Source organism: Cetorhinus maximus, chromosome 24 (assembly GCF_964194155.1).
Source record: "Cetorhinus maximus chromosome 24, sCetMax3.hap1.1, whole genome shotgun sequence".
NCBI lineage: Eukaryota > Metazoa > Chordata > Chondrichthyes > Lamniformes > Cetorhinidae > Cetorhinus > Cetorhinus maximus.
The window spans coordinates 21,469,393-21,484,979 of NC_135902.1; the positions used below are offsets into that span (position 1 = coordinate 21,469,393).

At 43.2% G+C, this 15,587-nt stretch overlaps 1 protein-coding gene and 1 long non-coding RNA gene across 2 annotated transcripts in view; one reads left to right on the forward strand and one right to left on the reverse strand.

Annotated features, from left to right (window-relative positions):
- Positions 1-259: 259 nt before the first annotated feature.
- Positions 260-15,250, reverse strand: LOC144699699 (uncharacterized). Its single transcript, XR_013580596.1, has 3 exons — positions 15,098-15,250; positions 3,100-3,270; positions 260-414 (listed from the first exon to the last, which is right to left on the reverse strand). It is a non-coding gene; the product is annotated as an uncharacterized LOC144699699 (long non-coding RNA).
- Positions 15,251-15,472: 222 nt separating this feature from the next.
- Positions 15,473-15,587, forward strand: part of galk1 (galactokinase 1) — a 29,571-nt gene continuing 29,456 nt past the window's right edge. Inside the window, exon 1 of the mRNA XM_078570847.1 lies at positions 15,473-15,585. Coding sequence (XP_078426973.1) covers positions 15,485-15,585 — 101 coding nt within the window. The 5' untranslated portion in view covers positions 15,473-15,484. The remainder of the gene's footprint in view (positions 15,586-15,587) is intronic.

Below are 15,587 nucleotides of genomic sequence, written 5' to 3' on the forward strand. Positions count from 1 at the left end.
AAAGAGGGAAAGAATTGATTATGAAAGTAAATTGGCAAGAAATATAAAAGCAAACAGCAAGAGCTTCTATGGGTATATAAAAAGAAAGAAAGTGGCTAAAGTGAGTATGGGATCCTTGGAGGATGTGACTGGAGAATTGCAATGAGTCTTGAACCAAAAACCTATTGACTCAGAGGTAAGGGTGCTACCAACTTAACTAAACCAGTGACTTCCTGCAGGAAGAAATGGGTTGTTATTAAAAATTGTTTTGGTGCTTACCTTGACCATCCAATGGCTCACAAGTCACCAGGTAGCCCATGATGTCTCCATTTGGTTTGCGGGGTTTCTCCCAGCTTAGTTTGAGTAACTCAGAGTTAATGGCAGTAAATACCAGGGGCCCTGGAGCACTGGGCATGCTCAGTGTGAAAGGAGAGCCTGCAGGACAAAAAATAGGGGGATTCAGAATCTATTCAATTCCTCCAACAGTGCATGACTGCACTCACCATTCCGTTATGCAATAAATTATTAACAACCACCGCATCAAGATCTAAACTCTTCGCAGGAGATTGCCAATAGTGCAGTTGATGCATACAAAACAGAGCAGATAGGTGCCAGGTTCTAACCCCTGGACCATGCTGAGTGATTTTACCTCAGCTAGGGTGGACTTTGACCATTAAAATTGTCCTGGACACTTCTGGGTTAGAATTTAGGCCGTAGTTCTCTTTCCTGATCCTCACTGCCTGGAGCATGGGGGTGGACAATGACTGATGTCAGGATCAGACTCGGTTGTGCTTGAACCCATGACCTTCTAACTCAAAGATGAGTGTATTACTAAACTGAGCTAAGCTGGACTTCTTACCCTTCCTCCTACTTGTTTTTAAAACCAAAACTTGACATTATCTAATCACTACTTTCTGATGTACTTAATCTTTTCTCTTAATCCTTTTCAACTTTACTGGTGTCCTGCACTATGGTTCTTGGCCCTTCATGTGGACTTCTTATGGACCTGTCAATCGACAATGCTTACCAAACTCTAAGGAGTTAACACTAGGGAGCCAAGCTCGTGGCTAATGGTTTTGGTGCTTACTTAGTGATCCAGATTCTGTGTAATTAAATCCCATCATGGCAAGTTGTCAAACTGAATTGATTAACATATTCTAGTAATGACTATTGTACAAACCTACCTGATTCACTAGAGTTTTCTACACGGTTGATACTTAATGCCATTTGAACAGTTTGGCAAGTAACTCCAGTTGCAAAGACAACAATGCCGGTTCTTAAGGTCTACCATCACCTCAGAACGAAGAATAGCAATACATGCTGCCTTTCCCACAACACAAGAACAAACAAATACAAAAAACACAGATATTGGGGAAACAGTCCATTACTCCCGAGTGGTTGAGAAATCGGGGACTGTTAAATCAATTGATAAAAATCAAGGAACAGGCTCATTCGGCAATCTGCAGGAACAGTCCTACTACCCTGCAATGTACGTGACACAAGGTGGGCCTCTCCACTCTGCAACTTGATCAAAAAGCAGAATGAATGAACACTATCCAAGAGATCACAGTTATTTGCTTGGTTCTCAGGCAGAGTTTGGGCCATCGGGATATGAAACGATGGGCATAAAAGAAAAGAAACAAAGAACTTGTATACTTGCATTTATCCACTCCCACACCGTTATCTCTGGTGTACCACAAGGATCTATTCTTGGCTGCACCTCTACCATTTCCCATCTACATGCTGCCCATTGGCGACATCATCCGAATGTCAGGCTCCATGTATTTGCTGATGACTCAACTCTACCTCACTATGCCCTCTCTTGACCTATTCACTGTCCCTGATTTGTCACACTGCTTGTCAGAATCCAGTACTGAATGAGTTGAAGTCTCCTTCAACTAAATATTGGGAAGACTGAAGACTTTGGTCTTTGCCACAAATTCTGTTCCCCAACTAGCAACTTCAGCCATCTTTCCGGCAAATATCTGAACCTAAACCAGACTGTTCACATCTTGGTGTCACATTTGACCCCAAGATGAGCTATTGACCACATATTTCCTGCAACATCAAGATTGCATGCCTTCACATCCGTAACAGTGTCAGCTCATCTGCTGATGAAACCCTCAAGGCTTAACCATTGCAGTGTTCTCCTGGCCAGCCTCCCATCTTCCACCTGAGAAACTAGAGCCCCGCAAACCAAATGGAGACAAAACTCTGCAGCCATATCTTTCACACCAATTTCCGTTCACCCAATACTACTGTGCTTGCTCCCTGCCCTGCAATGTGTCAACTTGAAAATTCTCATCCATTTTCCAATCCCACCACAGCCTCACCTCTCCCTTGCTCTGTAACTTTCCCCATCCTTATTAAACTTTTGAGATCTCTATAATTCTCCAATTCTGACATCTTCCACATCATTGATTTTAATTGCTCCACCGTTGCTGACCAGGTGTTCAGCTGCCTGGATCCCGAGCTCTGGAATTCCCTCCCTAAACCTCTCCACCTCTCTATGTCTCTTTCCTTCTTTAAGATGCTGTTTCAAACCTGCCTCCTTGACCAAGCTTTTGGTTATCTGACCTCTATCTCCCTCTGTGACTTGCTGTGAAATTTGGATGAAGTAGATTGGGACATTCTGCCATGTTAGAGATGCCATATAAATGCAAGTTTTTGTTGTAGTACTGTAGGGAATGCAGCAGTCAATCAGTGCACAATAAGGTCCCACAAACAGCAGTATAATAATGACATTAGTTGAGGGATAAATAAAGATAACCATCCATTAGGAAAGTCAAACAAATTTTACAATTGCTTTTCTCCAATCCTTGCTTACTTTAGTTTCTTGAATTGGCCCAATTTCTTGTCATATGGCACACAACACACAAAGTTATTTTAGGAGTTCACACTCCAGACAGGTATTCAAAATGATAATTTGGCTTTTCTCATGGAATTATATTTAACTCTAAGAGCAAATCTAAGTGTTTGTGTGGATTACAGAGAATCTTCCAGGATTCCAGATTGAACTCCTTACCCACTGTGACCTTGCAATGCCTCATTCCAGACTAACAGCAACATATAGAAATATATCCAGGACAGGTACCTCAAGGTGGTCAGTCCAACAATTACCTGGAACTGGACTCAGAGGGCTCAAAAGTTCCACCTTCGATTCAATGGTGATGACTCCTTCTCGCTCTGGACCTCACCCCTTATCACTCATTGCCTTGACCTTGAAGATGTAGGAGTAGTTGGGTAGAAGATCATTGATGATCAGGGAGTTTTCATTGGCGTTCACCTCACCTGAAACATTACAAGACACAGAGTAAAGTTCAATTTAATCACATCATGGATAGTTCAGAATCATAGGGTTTTAAACTAAATAGTGGGGGCAAGGGATCAAATGTGGAAAGATGTGGTATGTCAAAGAGTAGAGACAAGGTAAGAGAGGAAACTAATAACATGGGAAATGAGGGTCGAAGAATCAAGATTAGATGTCACAAAGATAACAAAAAGACTAAACTAAAGGCTCTTTATCTTTCATAACAAAGGAAATGAATTGATAGCACACATTGAAGTAAATAAATATGATCTGATAGCCATTACAGAGACCTGGCTGCAAATGACAAGGATTGGGTCCTGAATATCGAGGGGTGTATGACCTTCAAGAAGAATAGGAAGCTAGGTAAAGGCGGCGGGGTAGCACTGTTTGTTAATCAAGGATGGCATTTGTGCAACAGTTAGAGATGACCTTGGCTCAGGAGATCAGGATATAGAATCGGTTTGGGTGAAGATAAGGAATATTAGGGGAAAGAAGCCATTAGTGGGAGTGGTCTACAGGCCCCCTAACAGTAACTACAATGTAGGACAAAGTATACCAGGAAGAAATATTGGGTGCTTGTGATAAAAGAATGGCAATAATCATGGGTGGCTTTAATCTACATATAAACAGGAAAAATCAGATTGGCAATAGTAGCCTGGATGAGGAGCTCATAGAATGCTTTCCAGATAGTTTCTTAGAGCAGCATGTTCTGGAACCAAATAGAGAGCAGGTTATATTAGATTTGATATTGTGTAATGTGACAGGATTAATTAATGACCCCAGAATAAAGGCAACCTTAGGTAGCAGCGACCATAATATGATTGAATTTTACATCCAGTTTGAAAGGGAGAAGAATGGGTCTAAGACTAGTATTTTAAACTTAAATAAGGGCAACTATGTGCGCATGAAAGTTGAGCTAGCTGAAGTGAACTGAAATACTAGGCAAGGGGATAGATCAATAGAGAAGCAGTGGCAGGCATTTAAGGGGATATTTCAGAGTATTCAGAGTAAGTACATTCCTACTATAAAGAAAAATTCTAAAGGGAGGACCCACCATCCATGGTTAACTAAAGAAGTTAAGGAAAGCATCAAACTTAAAGAAAAAGCATATAACTGCGCAAGGATGAGTGACAGGTCAGATGATTGGTCAGAATATAAAGAACAGCAGAGAATGACTAAAAGGTTAATCAGGAGAATGAAATTAGAGGATGAGAGGAAGCTAGCTGGAAATGCAAAAACGGATAGCAAGAGTTTCTATAGTTATTTAAACAGGAAAAGACAGGAAAACAGGTAAAGTGAGTGTTGGTCCTCTAGAGAGTGAGAATGGGTAGTTTAAGAGTAGATAATAAGGAAATGGCGGATGAGGTGAACAAATATTTTACCTCCATCTTCGCTGTAAAGGATACAAAATAAATTCCAGTAATAGCTGTAAATTGGGAGGTGGAGGGGAGAAAGAAACTTGGTGAAATTACAATCACTGGGGTAGCAGTACTGAGCAAACTGATGGAGCTGGCGGGCTGACAAGTCTCGGGTCCAGATGGACTTCATCCTAAGGTCTTAAAGAGGCTAATGAGGTGGTAGATGCATTGGTGTTAATTTTCCAAAATTCCCTAGATGTATGGAATAGGTATCGAGGGTAACATATTAGCATGGATAGGAGATTGACTGGCTGGCAGACAATGGAGAGTATGCATAAATGGGTCTTTGTCTGATTGGCAGGATGTGATGAATGGAGTCCCCCAGGGGCCTGTGCTGGGGCCTCAATTTTTTACAATTTACATCAATGAGGGGAGTGAAGGCATTGGAGCTAAATTTGCAGACAGCACAAAGATACGTAGGAAAGTATGTTGTGAAGAAACATAAGGGGCAGAATTTTACGACAGTGGGATTTTATGTTCCCGCGAAGTCAATGGGTTTATAATGGCTCGCCGCATTTTACAGCCCCATCCCCGCCGAAACGGGGCCATAAAATTCTGCCCAAGGAGTTTGTAGACGGATATAGAAAACCAAGTGGGCAAAAATCTGGCAGATGGAGTATAGTTTGGGAAAATGTAAAATTGTTCACTTGGGCAGGAAGAATAAAAAAAGCAGAGTATTACTTAAACAGAGAACGACTGCAGAATTCCGAAGTGTAGAGGGATCTAGGTGTTCTTGTGCATGAGTCACAAAAAGTTAGTATGCAGGTACAGCAAGTAATCAAGAAGACTAATGGAATGCTATCGTTTATTATGAGAGGAATTGAAGATAAAAGTAGGGATGTTATGCTTCAGTTATACAGGGCATTGGTGAGACCGCATCTCGAATACTGTGTGCAGTTCTGGTCTGCTTATTTAAGGAAAGATGTAAATGCGTTGGAGGTGGTTCAGTGGAGGTTTACTAGATTGATACCTGGAATGAGCGGGTTGTCTTATGAGGATTGGTTGGATGGGCTTGGCTTGTTTCCACTGGAGTGTAGAAGAGTGAGGGGTGACTTGATTGAAGTATATAAGATCCTGAATGATCTTGACAAAGTGGACATGGAAAGGATGTTTCCTCTTGTGGGTGAGTCCAGATCTAGGGGGCACTGTTTTAAAATTAGAGGTTGCCCTTATAGGACAGAGATGAGGAGAATTTTTTTTCTCCGAGAGGGTTATGCAACTTTGGGACTCTGCCTCAGAAGGCGGTGGAGGCGGGGTCACTGAATATTTTTAAGGCAGAGGTAGCTAGATTCTTGTGAGGCAAGGGAATAAAAGGTTATCGGGGTAGATGGGAATGTGGAACTCGAAGCACAAAGAGATCAGCCATGATCTTATTGAATGGTGGAGCAAGCTCAAGGGGCTGAATGGCCTACATTTGCTCCTATTTCGTATGTTCGTAACAGGGAATAGAGAAATGTCAGATAATTTGAACCAATGTTTTGCATTAGTCTTCACGGTGGAGGACACTATAAATACCTCAAAGATATCATAAAAGCAAGGAGCTAATGGGAGGAAAGATCTTGTAACAGTCTCTATCATGAGGAACAAATATTTGACATACTAATGGGACTAAAGGCAGACAAGTCACCAGGACCTGATGACCTGTATCCAAGGGTTTTAAAGGAAGTGGCTGCAGAGATAGTGGAGGCATTGGTCAAAACATTCCAGAACTAACTGGGTTCAGGGAGGGTGCCAGAGGATTGGAAAACTGCTAATGTGATGCTCCCGTTCAAGAAGGGAGGGAGACAAAAAGCAGGAAACTATAGGCCAGTCAGCCTAACATCTGTCTTTGGGAAAATGCTGAAGTCCATTATTAAGGAAGAAATAGTAGGGTATTTAGAAAAGCTTAATGCAATCAAACCGAGTCAATTTGGTTTTGTGAAAGGGAAATCATGTTTGACAGATTTGCTAGGGTTCTTTGAAGATATAACACGCAGAGTTGATAAAGGGAAACTGGTAGATGTGGTGTATTTGGATTTCCAGAAGGCATTCATTAAGGTGCCACATAAAAGGTTATTTCACAAGATAGGAGTTCATGGTATTGGGGGTAATGTATTAGCATGGATTGAGGATTGGTTAACACACAGAAGACAGAGAGTTGGGGTTAATGGGTCTTTTTCAGGTTGGAAAGACGTAACTAGTGGAGTGCCACAAGGATCAGCCCTAGGGCCTCAATTATTTACTATCTATATTAATGACTTGGAGGAGGGGGCAAGTTTAATGTATCTAAATTTGCTGATGATATAAAAATAGGTGGGAGAGCATGTTGTGATAAGGACATAAGGAATCTGCAAGGGGATACAGATAGATTGAGAGAGTGGGCAAAAACTTGGCAGATGGAGTTTAATGTAGGAAAGTGTGAGGTCATGCACTTTGGTAGGAAGAATCAAAGGCAGGCTATTATTTAAATGGAGAGAGACTCCCAAAAAGTGCAGCACAGAGGGATCTGGGTGTTCTTGTGCATGAAACACAAATAGGTTAGCACGCAGGTGCAGCAAGTAATTAAGAAGGCAAATGAATTTTGGCTTGTATTGCTAGGGGGTTGGAGTTTAAAAATAGGGAAGTCTTGTTACAACTGTGCAGGGTGTTGGTGAGACTGCACCTGGAGTCCTGTGTACAGTTTTGGTCCCCCTATTTAAGAAAGGATATACTGGCATTGGAGGCAGTTCAAAAGAGATTTACTTGGCTGATTCCTGGGATAAAGAATGGCAGAACAGGTTAGGCATTCATTCATTTGAGTTTAGAAGAATGAGAGGTGATCTTATTGAAGCATACAAGATTCTGAGGGGGCTTGACAGGGTAGATGTTGAGAAGATGTTTCCATTAGTGGGGGAATCTCGAACTAGGGGACGTAGTTACAGAATAAGGGGTCACTCATTTAAAACTAAGATGCGAAGGAATTTCTTTTCTCAGAGGGTAGCGAATGTCTGGAATTCTCTACTTCAGAGAGTTGTGGAGGCTAGATCACTGAAAGTATTTTTAAACAGGAGGTAGATAGATTTTTGAAATATCGGGGAGTTGAGGGCTATGAGGAGCTGGCATGAAAGAGGAGTTGAGGCCTGGGGCAGACCAACTATGATCTTATTGAATGGCGGGGCAGGGTTGAGCTGCCAAATGGTCTACTCCTCTACTCCTGCTCCTATTTCTTGTGTTCTCATGTTCAATCTCACAATTGATGGCGTGTTTTTGCAAGATGAGATTGAACAGAGTGGTAACAGGGTTACTAATTTACGCTGTACCCGCTTTATTTCCTCAATAGATGACGTCCACACCATAAACTCACTTAAGCGGATGAGGTATGACAATGCAATTAATGACACCACTAAACACGTAACAAATCTTTCTGACCACGTACTCTCAGAAAGCAAGGAGTCATGGTTTCAATTTTAGTGTGCCTTCATCCCAAATCAAAAGGCAAGAGGTATTAGCTGAGTTCAAACTCGTCTAATTCCAGCTATCCCGCCACAAACCAGCGTTCGCTGAAGATGCTGAATCCTTGTAAATGTGCCTTGCTGATATTGCAGGATTCCGAATGACCTGTCTGATTTTCACATGCAATGTGAATGTCTTACAGAGTTGTGAAGCCTTAAGACCAACCCAGACATACACATCAGTAAACCTGACAAAGGGAGGGGAATAGTCATACTTAACAAGCGCGACTATATCAACAAAACGCACTGCATTCTTAATGATGTGTCCAAATTCATATCCATTGGACCTACCGCTCAATACGGCCGGACTGCCTTGCTTGAAAGTAAGCTTAAAAAATGCTTGCTGGACTTGTGTAAGAGTGATGAGCTGCTGTGTGATATATACGAACAGGGCTTGTCCTCACAGTTCGCTGCGTCCACGTATGTATGGGCTACCCAAGATACACAAAAGTGATGTCCCTTTACGCCTTATCTTATCTATGACTGGTTCTACACAGCATGAATTGGCCAAATGGTTGGGTGAATTGTTACAAACAATCTTGAGCAAGTTTTCCACTTACACAGCGAAGGATTCCTTCACATTTGCGAAGACCATACAGGACTTGCATATCAATAGCAATGCTGTGTCCATGTGCTCATTTGACATTGTTAGCCTATTCACCGATGTTCCACTTAAGGAAGCCATAGATATTTGTGCTGCAGCACCATATGGTGGTGATCTAGACCCGTCACCATTGCATGAATCAGTATTCATAGAACTTATGAACTCGGCAACTCACGCAGTTGAGTTCAGTTTTAATGACACCATGTATGCCCAAATAGAAGGTGTTGCCTTGGGATCCCCTCTAGGCCCAGCTCCCACAATCATCTTTGTTGGGTTCCATGAGAAACGTGTCTTCGACGGAATGACACTTAACCTCCTACCCCTTGCATATTTCCGATATGTGGATGATACATTTTTAATATTTAAATCTGAAACTGCATGTAATAATTTCCTTGCATGTCTTAATGGGCACCATCCTGCGTTCAAATTCACCTTTTGAAATGGAGCAGTCAAATGAACTCCCCTTCCTTGATGTACTAGTTGAGAATTCTGCCAGGGGATTCTCTACCACAGTCTACCACAAACCTACCTTCATCGGTCAATATACATGTTGGGATTCTTACAGTTCCACGCCCTATAAGATCAGCCTCAATGGCAACCTCATAAGTAGGGCCCAAGCCATTTGCTCACCATGTAAGCATGATGCTGAAATAGGGCGTTACAAAGACATCCTGCAGGATAATGGCTACACTGATCGGATCATTTTGCGCTATATATCATGCAAACTCATGAATGGGGCTAAGGCTGCCACTTTCGGCCCTGAAAAGTGCCCAATCTACCTCAGCTTATCCTGGAAGGGCAAGGTATCTCAAAGATTTGAGCAACAGGTGAAGCTAGCTGTTTCACGCTGCTGCTATACATTAGCAACATGAGTGGTATTCGCCACTAACAGGATGCTGCCATCAAGCCAAGTGTGATTCTGCCTATCACACAAATGAGTAATGTGATATATGAATTTCAGTGCCAGTGTGATGCTAGGTGTGTAGGCCGTACGTCCCAAAGACTGGCAGATCGTATCAAACAGCATGTCCCTTTGGCTGTTCGCTAATGGGCAAAGTACAAACCAACATTAGATGTGATTCTGCAATTGGACAACATTTGCTAAATAATGCTCAGTGTGTTAAGAATTACGCTGACAACCAATTTAAGATTGTCAGTCAGGCTCGCAGTTTGGCGCGTGTGTGTATACTGGCAGCTACATATATTAATACACAGGGCCCTGTTCTTTGCAGACAGAAAGAACATGTCCAGTTTCATCTAAACAAAATAAGTGATAGCCATTTGCTGGTTCATTCCTCAGGGCAATGTCTTAACCAATCAAAGTCAAGCTGCCTGGTTTAAATATCAAACAATGCTCAGCAGTTAACTGTCAGTCACCAATACTGGTGCATTCTCCATGGCAACACCTCTACCAATCAGAGACCACTTGCCAACCAATCACAGTCTCTTTTCATACAGTATAAAATTGTTGCTTCCCCTGACATTAGTATCCTTGCAATTTTCCTGATGAGTTGAAGACGAAAAGCTTTGAGAAAATGTCTGTTTTCAGCAATACTCAAGTTCTGTACTTCCAAACGGCTAATTTTCTTTTTCCTTTAAATGCATCCTCTTTTCCATTCAGCTGGTTCTTCAGCTTTTCAGTCTCTTTTTTGGATCTCTTGGCTTCCTCCTGGAATATTGAACATTGTTGAGTCTTCTCTGCCAACTGGTCCTTGAGTTCATTCAGAGTAACATTAAATTAATTTTTCTTCTCTTTGTAATTTTTGAGAGGAACAAACTTTGACCTGAGGGACCCTAGGAGTGTGTGAAGGGCCATCAACAGGTTTCCTTTTCTTTGCAACGCTCAATTGCTTTGTCTTGAGTTTTCTTGTAATTCGCCAGAGTCTCCTTGAGTTTTTTTCTGCTGTTCTTCCATTCTGATGTTCAAGACAATCTTCATTTCTTCACGCATGTGACCTTGAAGGACAATCAGCTGATCTTTCAACTGTTTATTTTCTCGTTGACTTCTTGCCAACTCATGCTGTGCTTCAGTGCATTGCTTTGTTGCTCTGATAGTTCCAATGCAGCTTTTGCTGAACTAGTATTCAACATCTTTTTTAGCTCCACATGTTTTTCCAGAGCTACGTATTGATACTTCTAAGTGTCTTTCAGGGCAGTGGGCTGTTTGAGTACCTTTTCTACCTGCAGTTGTGCCTGACTGTACTTCTGGTTGAGTTCTTCCAACCCAGCTATTCTATGCACCATTTCCTGTGGAACAGTTTCATTTTCTTTTTGCAGGTTTTGTTTATTTTGGGTTACCTCAGATAGCTTTCCAGCCAGCTGCTCATTCACACTGTCACCTGCTGTTTGCGTAATGTGTCAGCGTTTTTAAAAAGCTCCATTATTAAGCCTTTCAGCTATTTCTCAGCCTCTTCTTTCTTCTGCACTAAACTCTTTGGCTCATGCTCTTCATTGTGCTGACATGGTCTGTGACAATCTTGTGTTTTGCTTAGGTATTGTCTCCCATGGCCTGGGGACTCCTGTCTCCCTCACCTTGGGGTCTCCTTGCCCCTTTGGTGCTTTATCAGGGGTGTTCTAGACAATCTTTTTAAGGTATGTGCTCTCCACAACTTGGAGTTAAAAATATTTGTAAAAGGCTTTTAATAGCTCACCAAACGTGGTTGAGGATTCATCTATACCTTCTTTTAGGATTATTTCATCCGCAAATATGCCAAAAAAGTATAAAAGCATATTAACATGGACTTCTTCTGATTTCTTGCTTAATCCTAACATACTCCCGTAACCTAAAAATTATTTTCTCCAAGATGTCCAATTTTGCAGCCAGTTTGCCCGTGCCTTAGCCTAAATTGGTCTGGTAATTTTAATTTACTATCCATGGCTGTTTTTCATAACAGGTGAGTACCTCTTTAATATTTTTTCTTCAAGGTGGCTCCGCAGCTGCTGTTCGTCCCAAGCCTATTGGGCCTTGGTGGGCTCCCATTGCGCGGACAGGGCTGCTGTTTTTAAACTTAATAACTCTGCAGGAAACCTTTGAAACAAGAAGCCTGGGCTACCTCGTGGCTTTTTAAATCAGAGAAAATATATTGGAAGGCAATTTTTCAGCTCTGCCTTCAGTTTTAAAACTTTCCTTATCATTCAGTCGAGCTCGGCTGTTGTAGTGCCAGCTGTGGACCTGTTGCTGCAGCTTTCTTCCAGCTGTGCTCGGGTTTTAAGGGCATTTAGGAACCGGCCTAGCTTTGCAAATATATTGGTCCTTCATCAGGCCTGATTCAGATGTATGCTTTCATAGTGATCATAGCTTCATAACTGTCTTCAAAAATGTTGCTATAGCTATTCAATAGCTGACCAAGCTCTTTGGTCATCACAACTGAAAAACATGCTTCTAGTCTAACTTTAACTTATGAAGCCAGTCTTTTCCTATTAACATTGGGATGTTGACATACCTTGCTACAACAATAGGTAACTTGAAGGATTTGCCCTTATGTTGGACATTACGCTCCATTTGTCTGCAAATTTTCTAATACCTCACCAGAGTAGGTTTTCAACTGACTGTTCTCTCAGTTAGAGGTTTGTTAATAAATTTAGTCTCCGACATGTTTCTACTCATAACAGAGCAACCTGCAGCCGCATCGATGCACACCTTAATGTACTGTTGATTTACCAACACCTTTGCACAAAAGTCTCTTTCATTTGAGTGATTGTGATGAAGTCTAAATATTGTACAGCCCTAGCTCCTCTTCTCTTAAGCCAGGCTTGTGTAATGCACGTGAAGCTACCCATTGTGGCCTATTAGCCATGAGCCTATCAGCAGCAAATGTGGGGAAAAGCAGTCTGTGATGGGAGGATCAGCAACACAGGCGGGAGCGAGAGTGCTGCGGAAAAAGAGGTATTGGCAGGAGGAGAGTCTCTGGGCTGGGTGGTGCGGGTGAAGAGATTCCAGAGAGAATTGTTGGATACATGATACAATACATGAGTATTGTTGGAGCTGCACTCATCCAGGCAAGTGGAGAGTATTCATCACACTCCTGACTTGTGCCTTGTAGATGGTGGACAGGCTTTGGGGAGTCAGGAGGTGAGTTACTCTCCACAGGATTCCTACCTCTGACCTGCTCTTTTAGTCACAGTATTGATCTGGCTAGTCCAGTTCATTTCCTGGTCAAAGGTAACCCCCCAGGATGTTGATTATGAGTGTGGGAGAGAGAGAGCGTAACTGAGTATGGGAGAGAGAGAGTTACTGAGTCTGGGAGAGAGAGTGAGTGAGAGTGGGGGGAGAGAGAGAGTGACTGAGTCTGGGAGAGAGAGTGAGTGAGAGTGGGGGGAGAGAGAGAGTGAGTGAGAGTGGGGGGAGAGAGAGAGTGACTGAGTCTGGGAGAGAGAGTGAGTGAGAGTGGGGGGAGAGAGAGAGTGAGTGAGTGTGGGGGGGAGAGAGTGAGTGAGTGTGGGGGGAGAGAGTGAGTGAGTGTGTGTGGGGGGGAGAGAGAGTTAGTGTGTGGCGGGGAGAGAGGGTGGGAGTATGGAGGGGAGAGAGGGTGGGAGTGTGGGGGGGTAGAAAGCGTGGGAGTGTGTGTGTCTGCTTGGCTCACTTGCAGTCTCAGGATTCCCACTCACCCTCACCCAACACACAATCAAACCTAATCACACAGTGGCTGAGCGTGAGGAAGTGAGCATCAAGAAATTGGGAGTGAGCCAGACAAACAGACTCTGCCTCTCTCACACTCTAATGGTGATATTTATTAATTACTCTTTTTAATTATCATTTTATTGCTTTGTCATTGCTTTATTTTTGCTCTGCAGGTTGTTTCTTTTCTTCCTACCTCAATGGTATTTTGAAATTCAGTTTAATGTTGTGCCAAACCTTATCTTTCCAAAATTTGCTCATTGGTGCCCTGAGTGAGGAAGAAAATGGAAATGTGCCCACTGCCCAAGTGAAAAGTTGGACAAGCCTGTCTTAAGCATTCTGGATTCACTTCAGGATTGTGAATTGCATCTTTATGATGTCGCTGTTTTCCACTGGAATGAGTTCTCTTTCCTGTTTTAGCCTTCGCTCACCAAGTAGTTGCAAAATGGCCTGAGTCTGAAAATTAAAGCATTTCTGTTCAGACATGCTTGTGCCGTGTGGCTGTCATTGTAGCAATAACAAATCATGTAGCGTCTCTCAACAACATTCTTCTGAGACTCCCCTCACTTTAGACATGGCAGAAGCCTGCTGACAGTGAACAAAAGCTGTTTGCAAAGGATGAGGTTCTCTGAACATTCTTTGATCTTTGTTACCATCTCCATGGTAAAAGCAATCTTACACAATAGCTCAAATGTAAGATTCAGAATGTTTAGTAACTTCAACTGTTGTTGTTGAACTGTTGTTCAATATGTCTAGTCAAGTTCAGTTTCTGGTCAATGGTAACCCCCAGGATGTTGATAGGGGTGATTTAATGACATTGAATATCAAGGGGCGATGGTTGGATTCTCTCTTGTTGGACATGGTCATTGCCTGGCACTTGTGTGGCACAAATGTTACTTGCCACTTATCAGTCCAAGCCTGGATATTGTCCAGGTCTTGCTGCATTTGAACATGGACTGCTTTAGTATCTGAAGAGCCGTGAATAGTGCTGAACATTGTGCAATCATCAGCGAATATCCCCACTTCTGACCTTATGATGGAGGGAAGGTCATTGATGAAGCTGCCAAAAATGGTTGGGCGTAGGACACTACCCTGAGGAACTCCTGCGGTGATGTCCCGGGACTGAGATGACTGACCTCCAACAACCACAACCATCTTCCTTTGCGCTAGAATGACTCCAACCAGCAGAGAGTTTTCCCCCTGGCTCCCATCGACATCAGTGTTGCTAGGGCTCCATGATGCCACACTACGTCAAATGCTATCTTGGTGGCAAGGGCAGTCACTCTCAGTGCAGAGTGCAGCTCTTTTTCCATGTTTGGACCAAGCCTGTAATGAAGTCAGGAACTGAGTGGCCCTGGCGGAACCCAAACTGAGTGTCAGTGAGCAGGTTATTGCTGAGTAAGTGCTGCTTGATAGCACTGTGGTTGACACTTTCCATCACTTGGCTGATGATCAAGTGTATCACAGAATTGTTACGGTGCAGAAGGAGGCCATTTGGCCTATCGTGTCTGTGCCAGCTCAATGAGCATTTTAACTTAGTGCTAATCTCCTGCCTTTTCCCTGTAACCCTGCACTTTGTTTCTATTTAAATAATCATCCAATGCCCTTTTGAATGCCTCAATTGAACCTACCTCCACCACACTTCCAGGCAGCGCATTCCAGACCCTAACTACTGGCTGTGAAAAAGGTTCCTCTCACCTGATAGGGCGGTAATTGTGGGTTTCACAAGGGAGTGGGACGACAGAGCTTCTCTTGTGGAGAAGCCATCAATGCTTTGACGGGCTGAATGGCCTCGTTTTATGCCGTATTGTACTAAGGCCCTATTGTATGACAATAGATGCTTGCCCAGCCTGTGACACCCTCATTCCAGAAATGAATAATGAGGTCACGCGGCTATCACGCGACTGAATCGACCTGTCAATCAGGGCCAGGGGGCGGGCACCTGATTAGATTGGTGGGCGGGGACAGAATGTGCCGTCATTCAGGTGCGGTGCCCAGCAGCAGCCAATAGAAAGCGCAGGGATGTAGACGCGGCGGCGCTGGGCGGGGCCAAACAGTTTGATTCGCACAGGCCGGCCGGCAGTGATGGCGGACTCAGGAGCTGCGGTATTGGTGGAGGAGACGCTGCAGGTTTTCAGGGATAATTTCCCGGGCTGCGAGCCGACCGTTGGTGTTGCAGCTCCGGGAA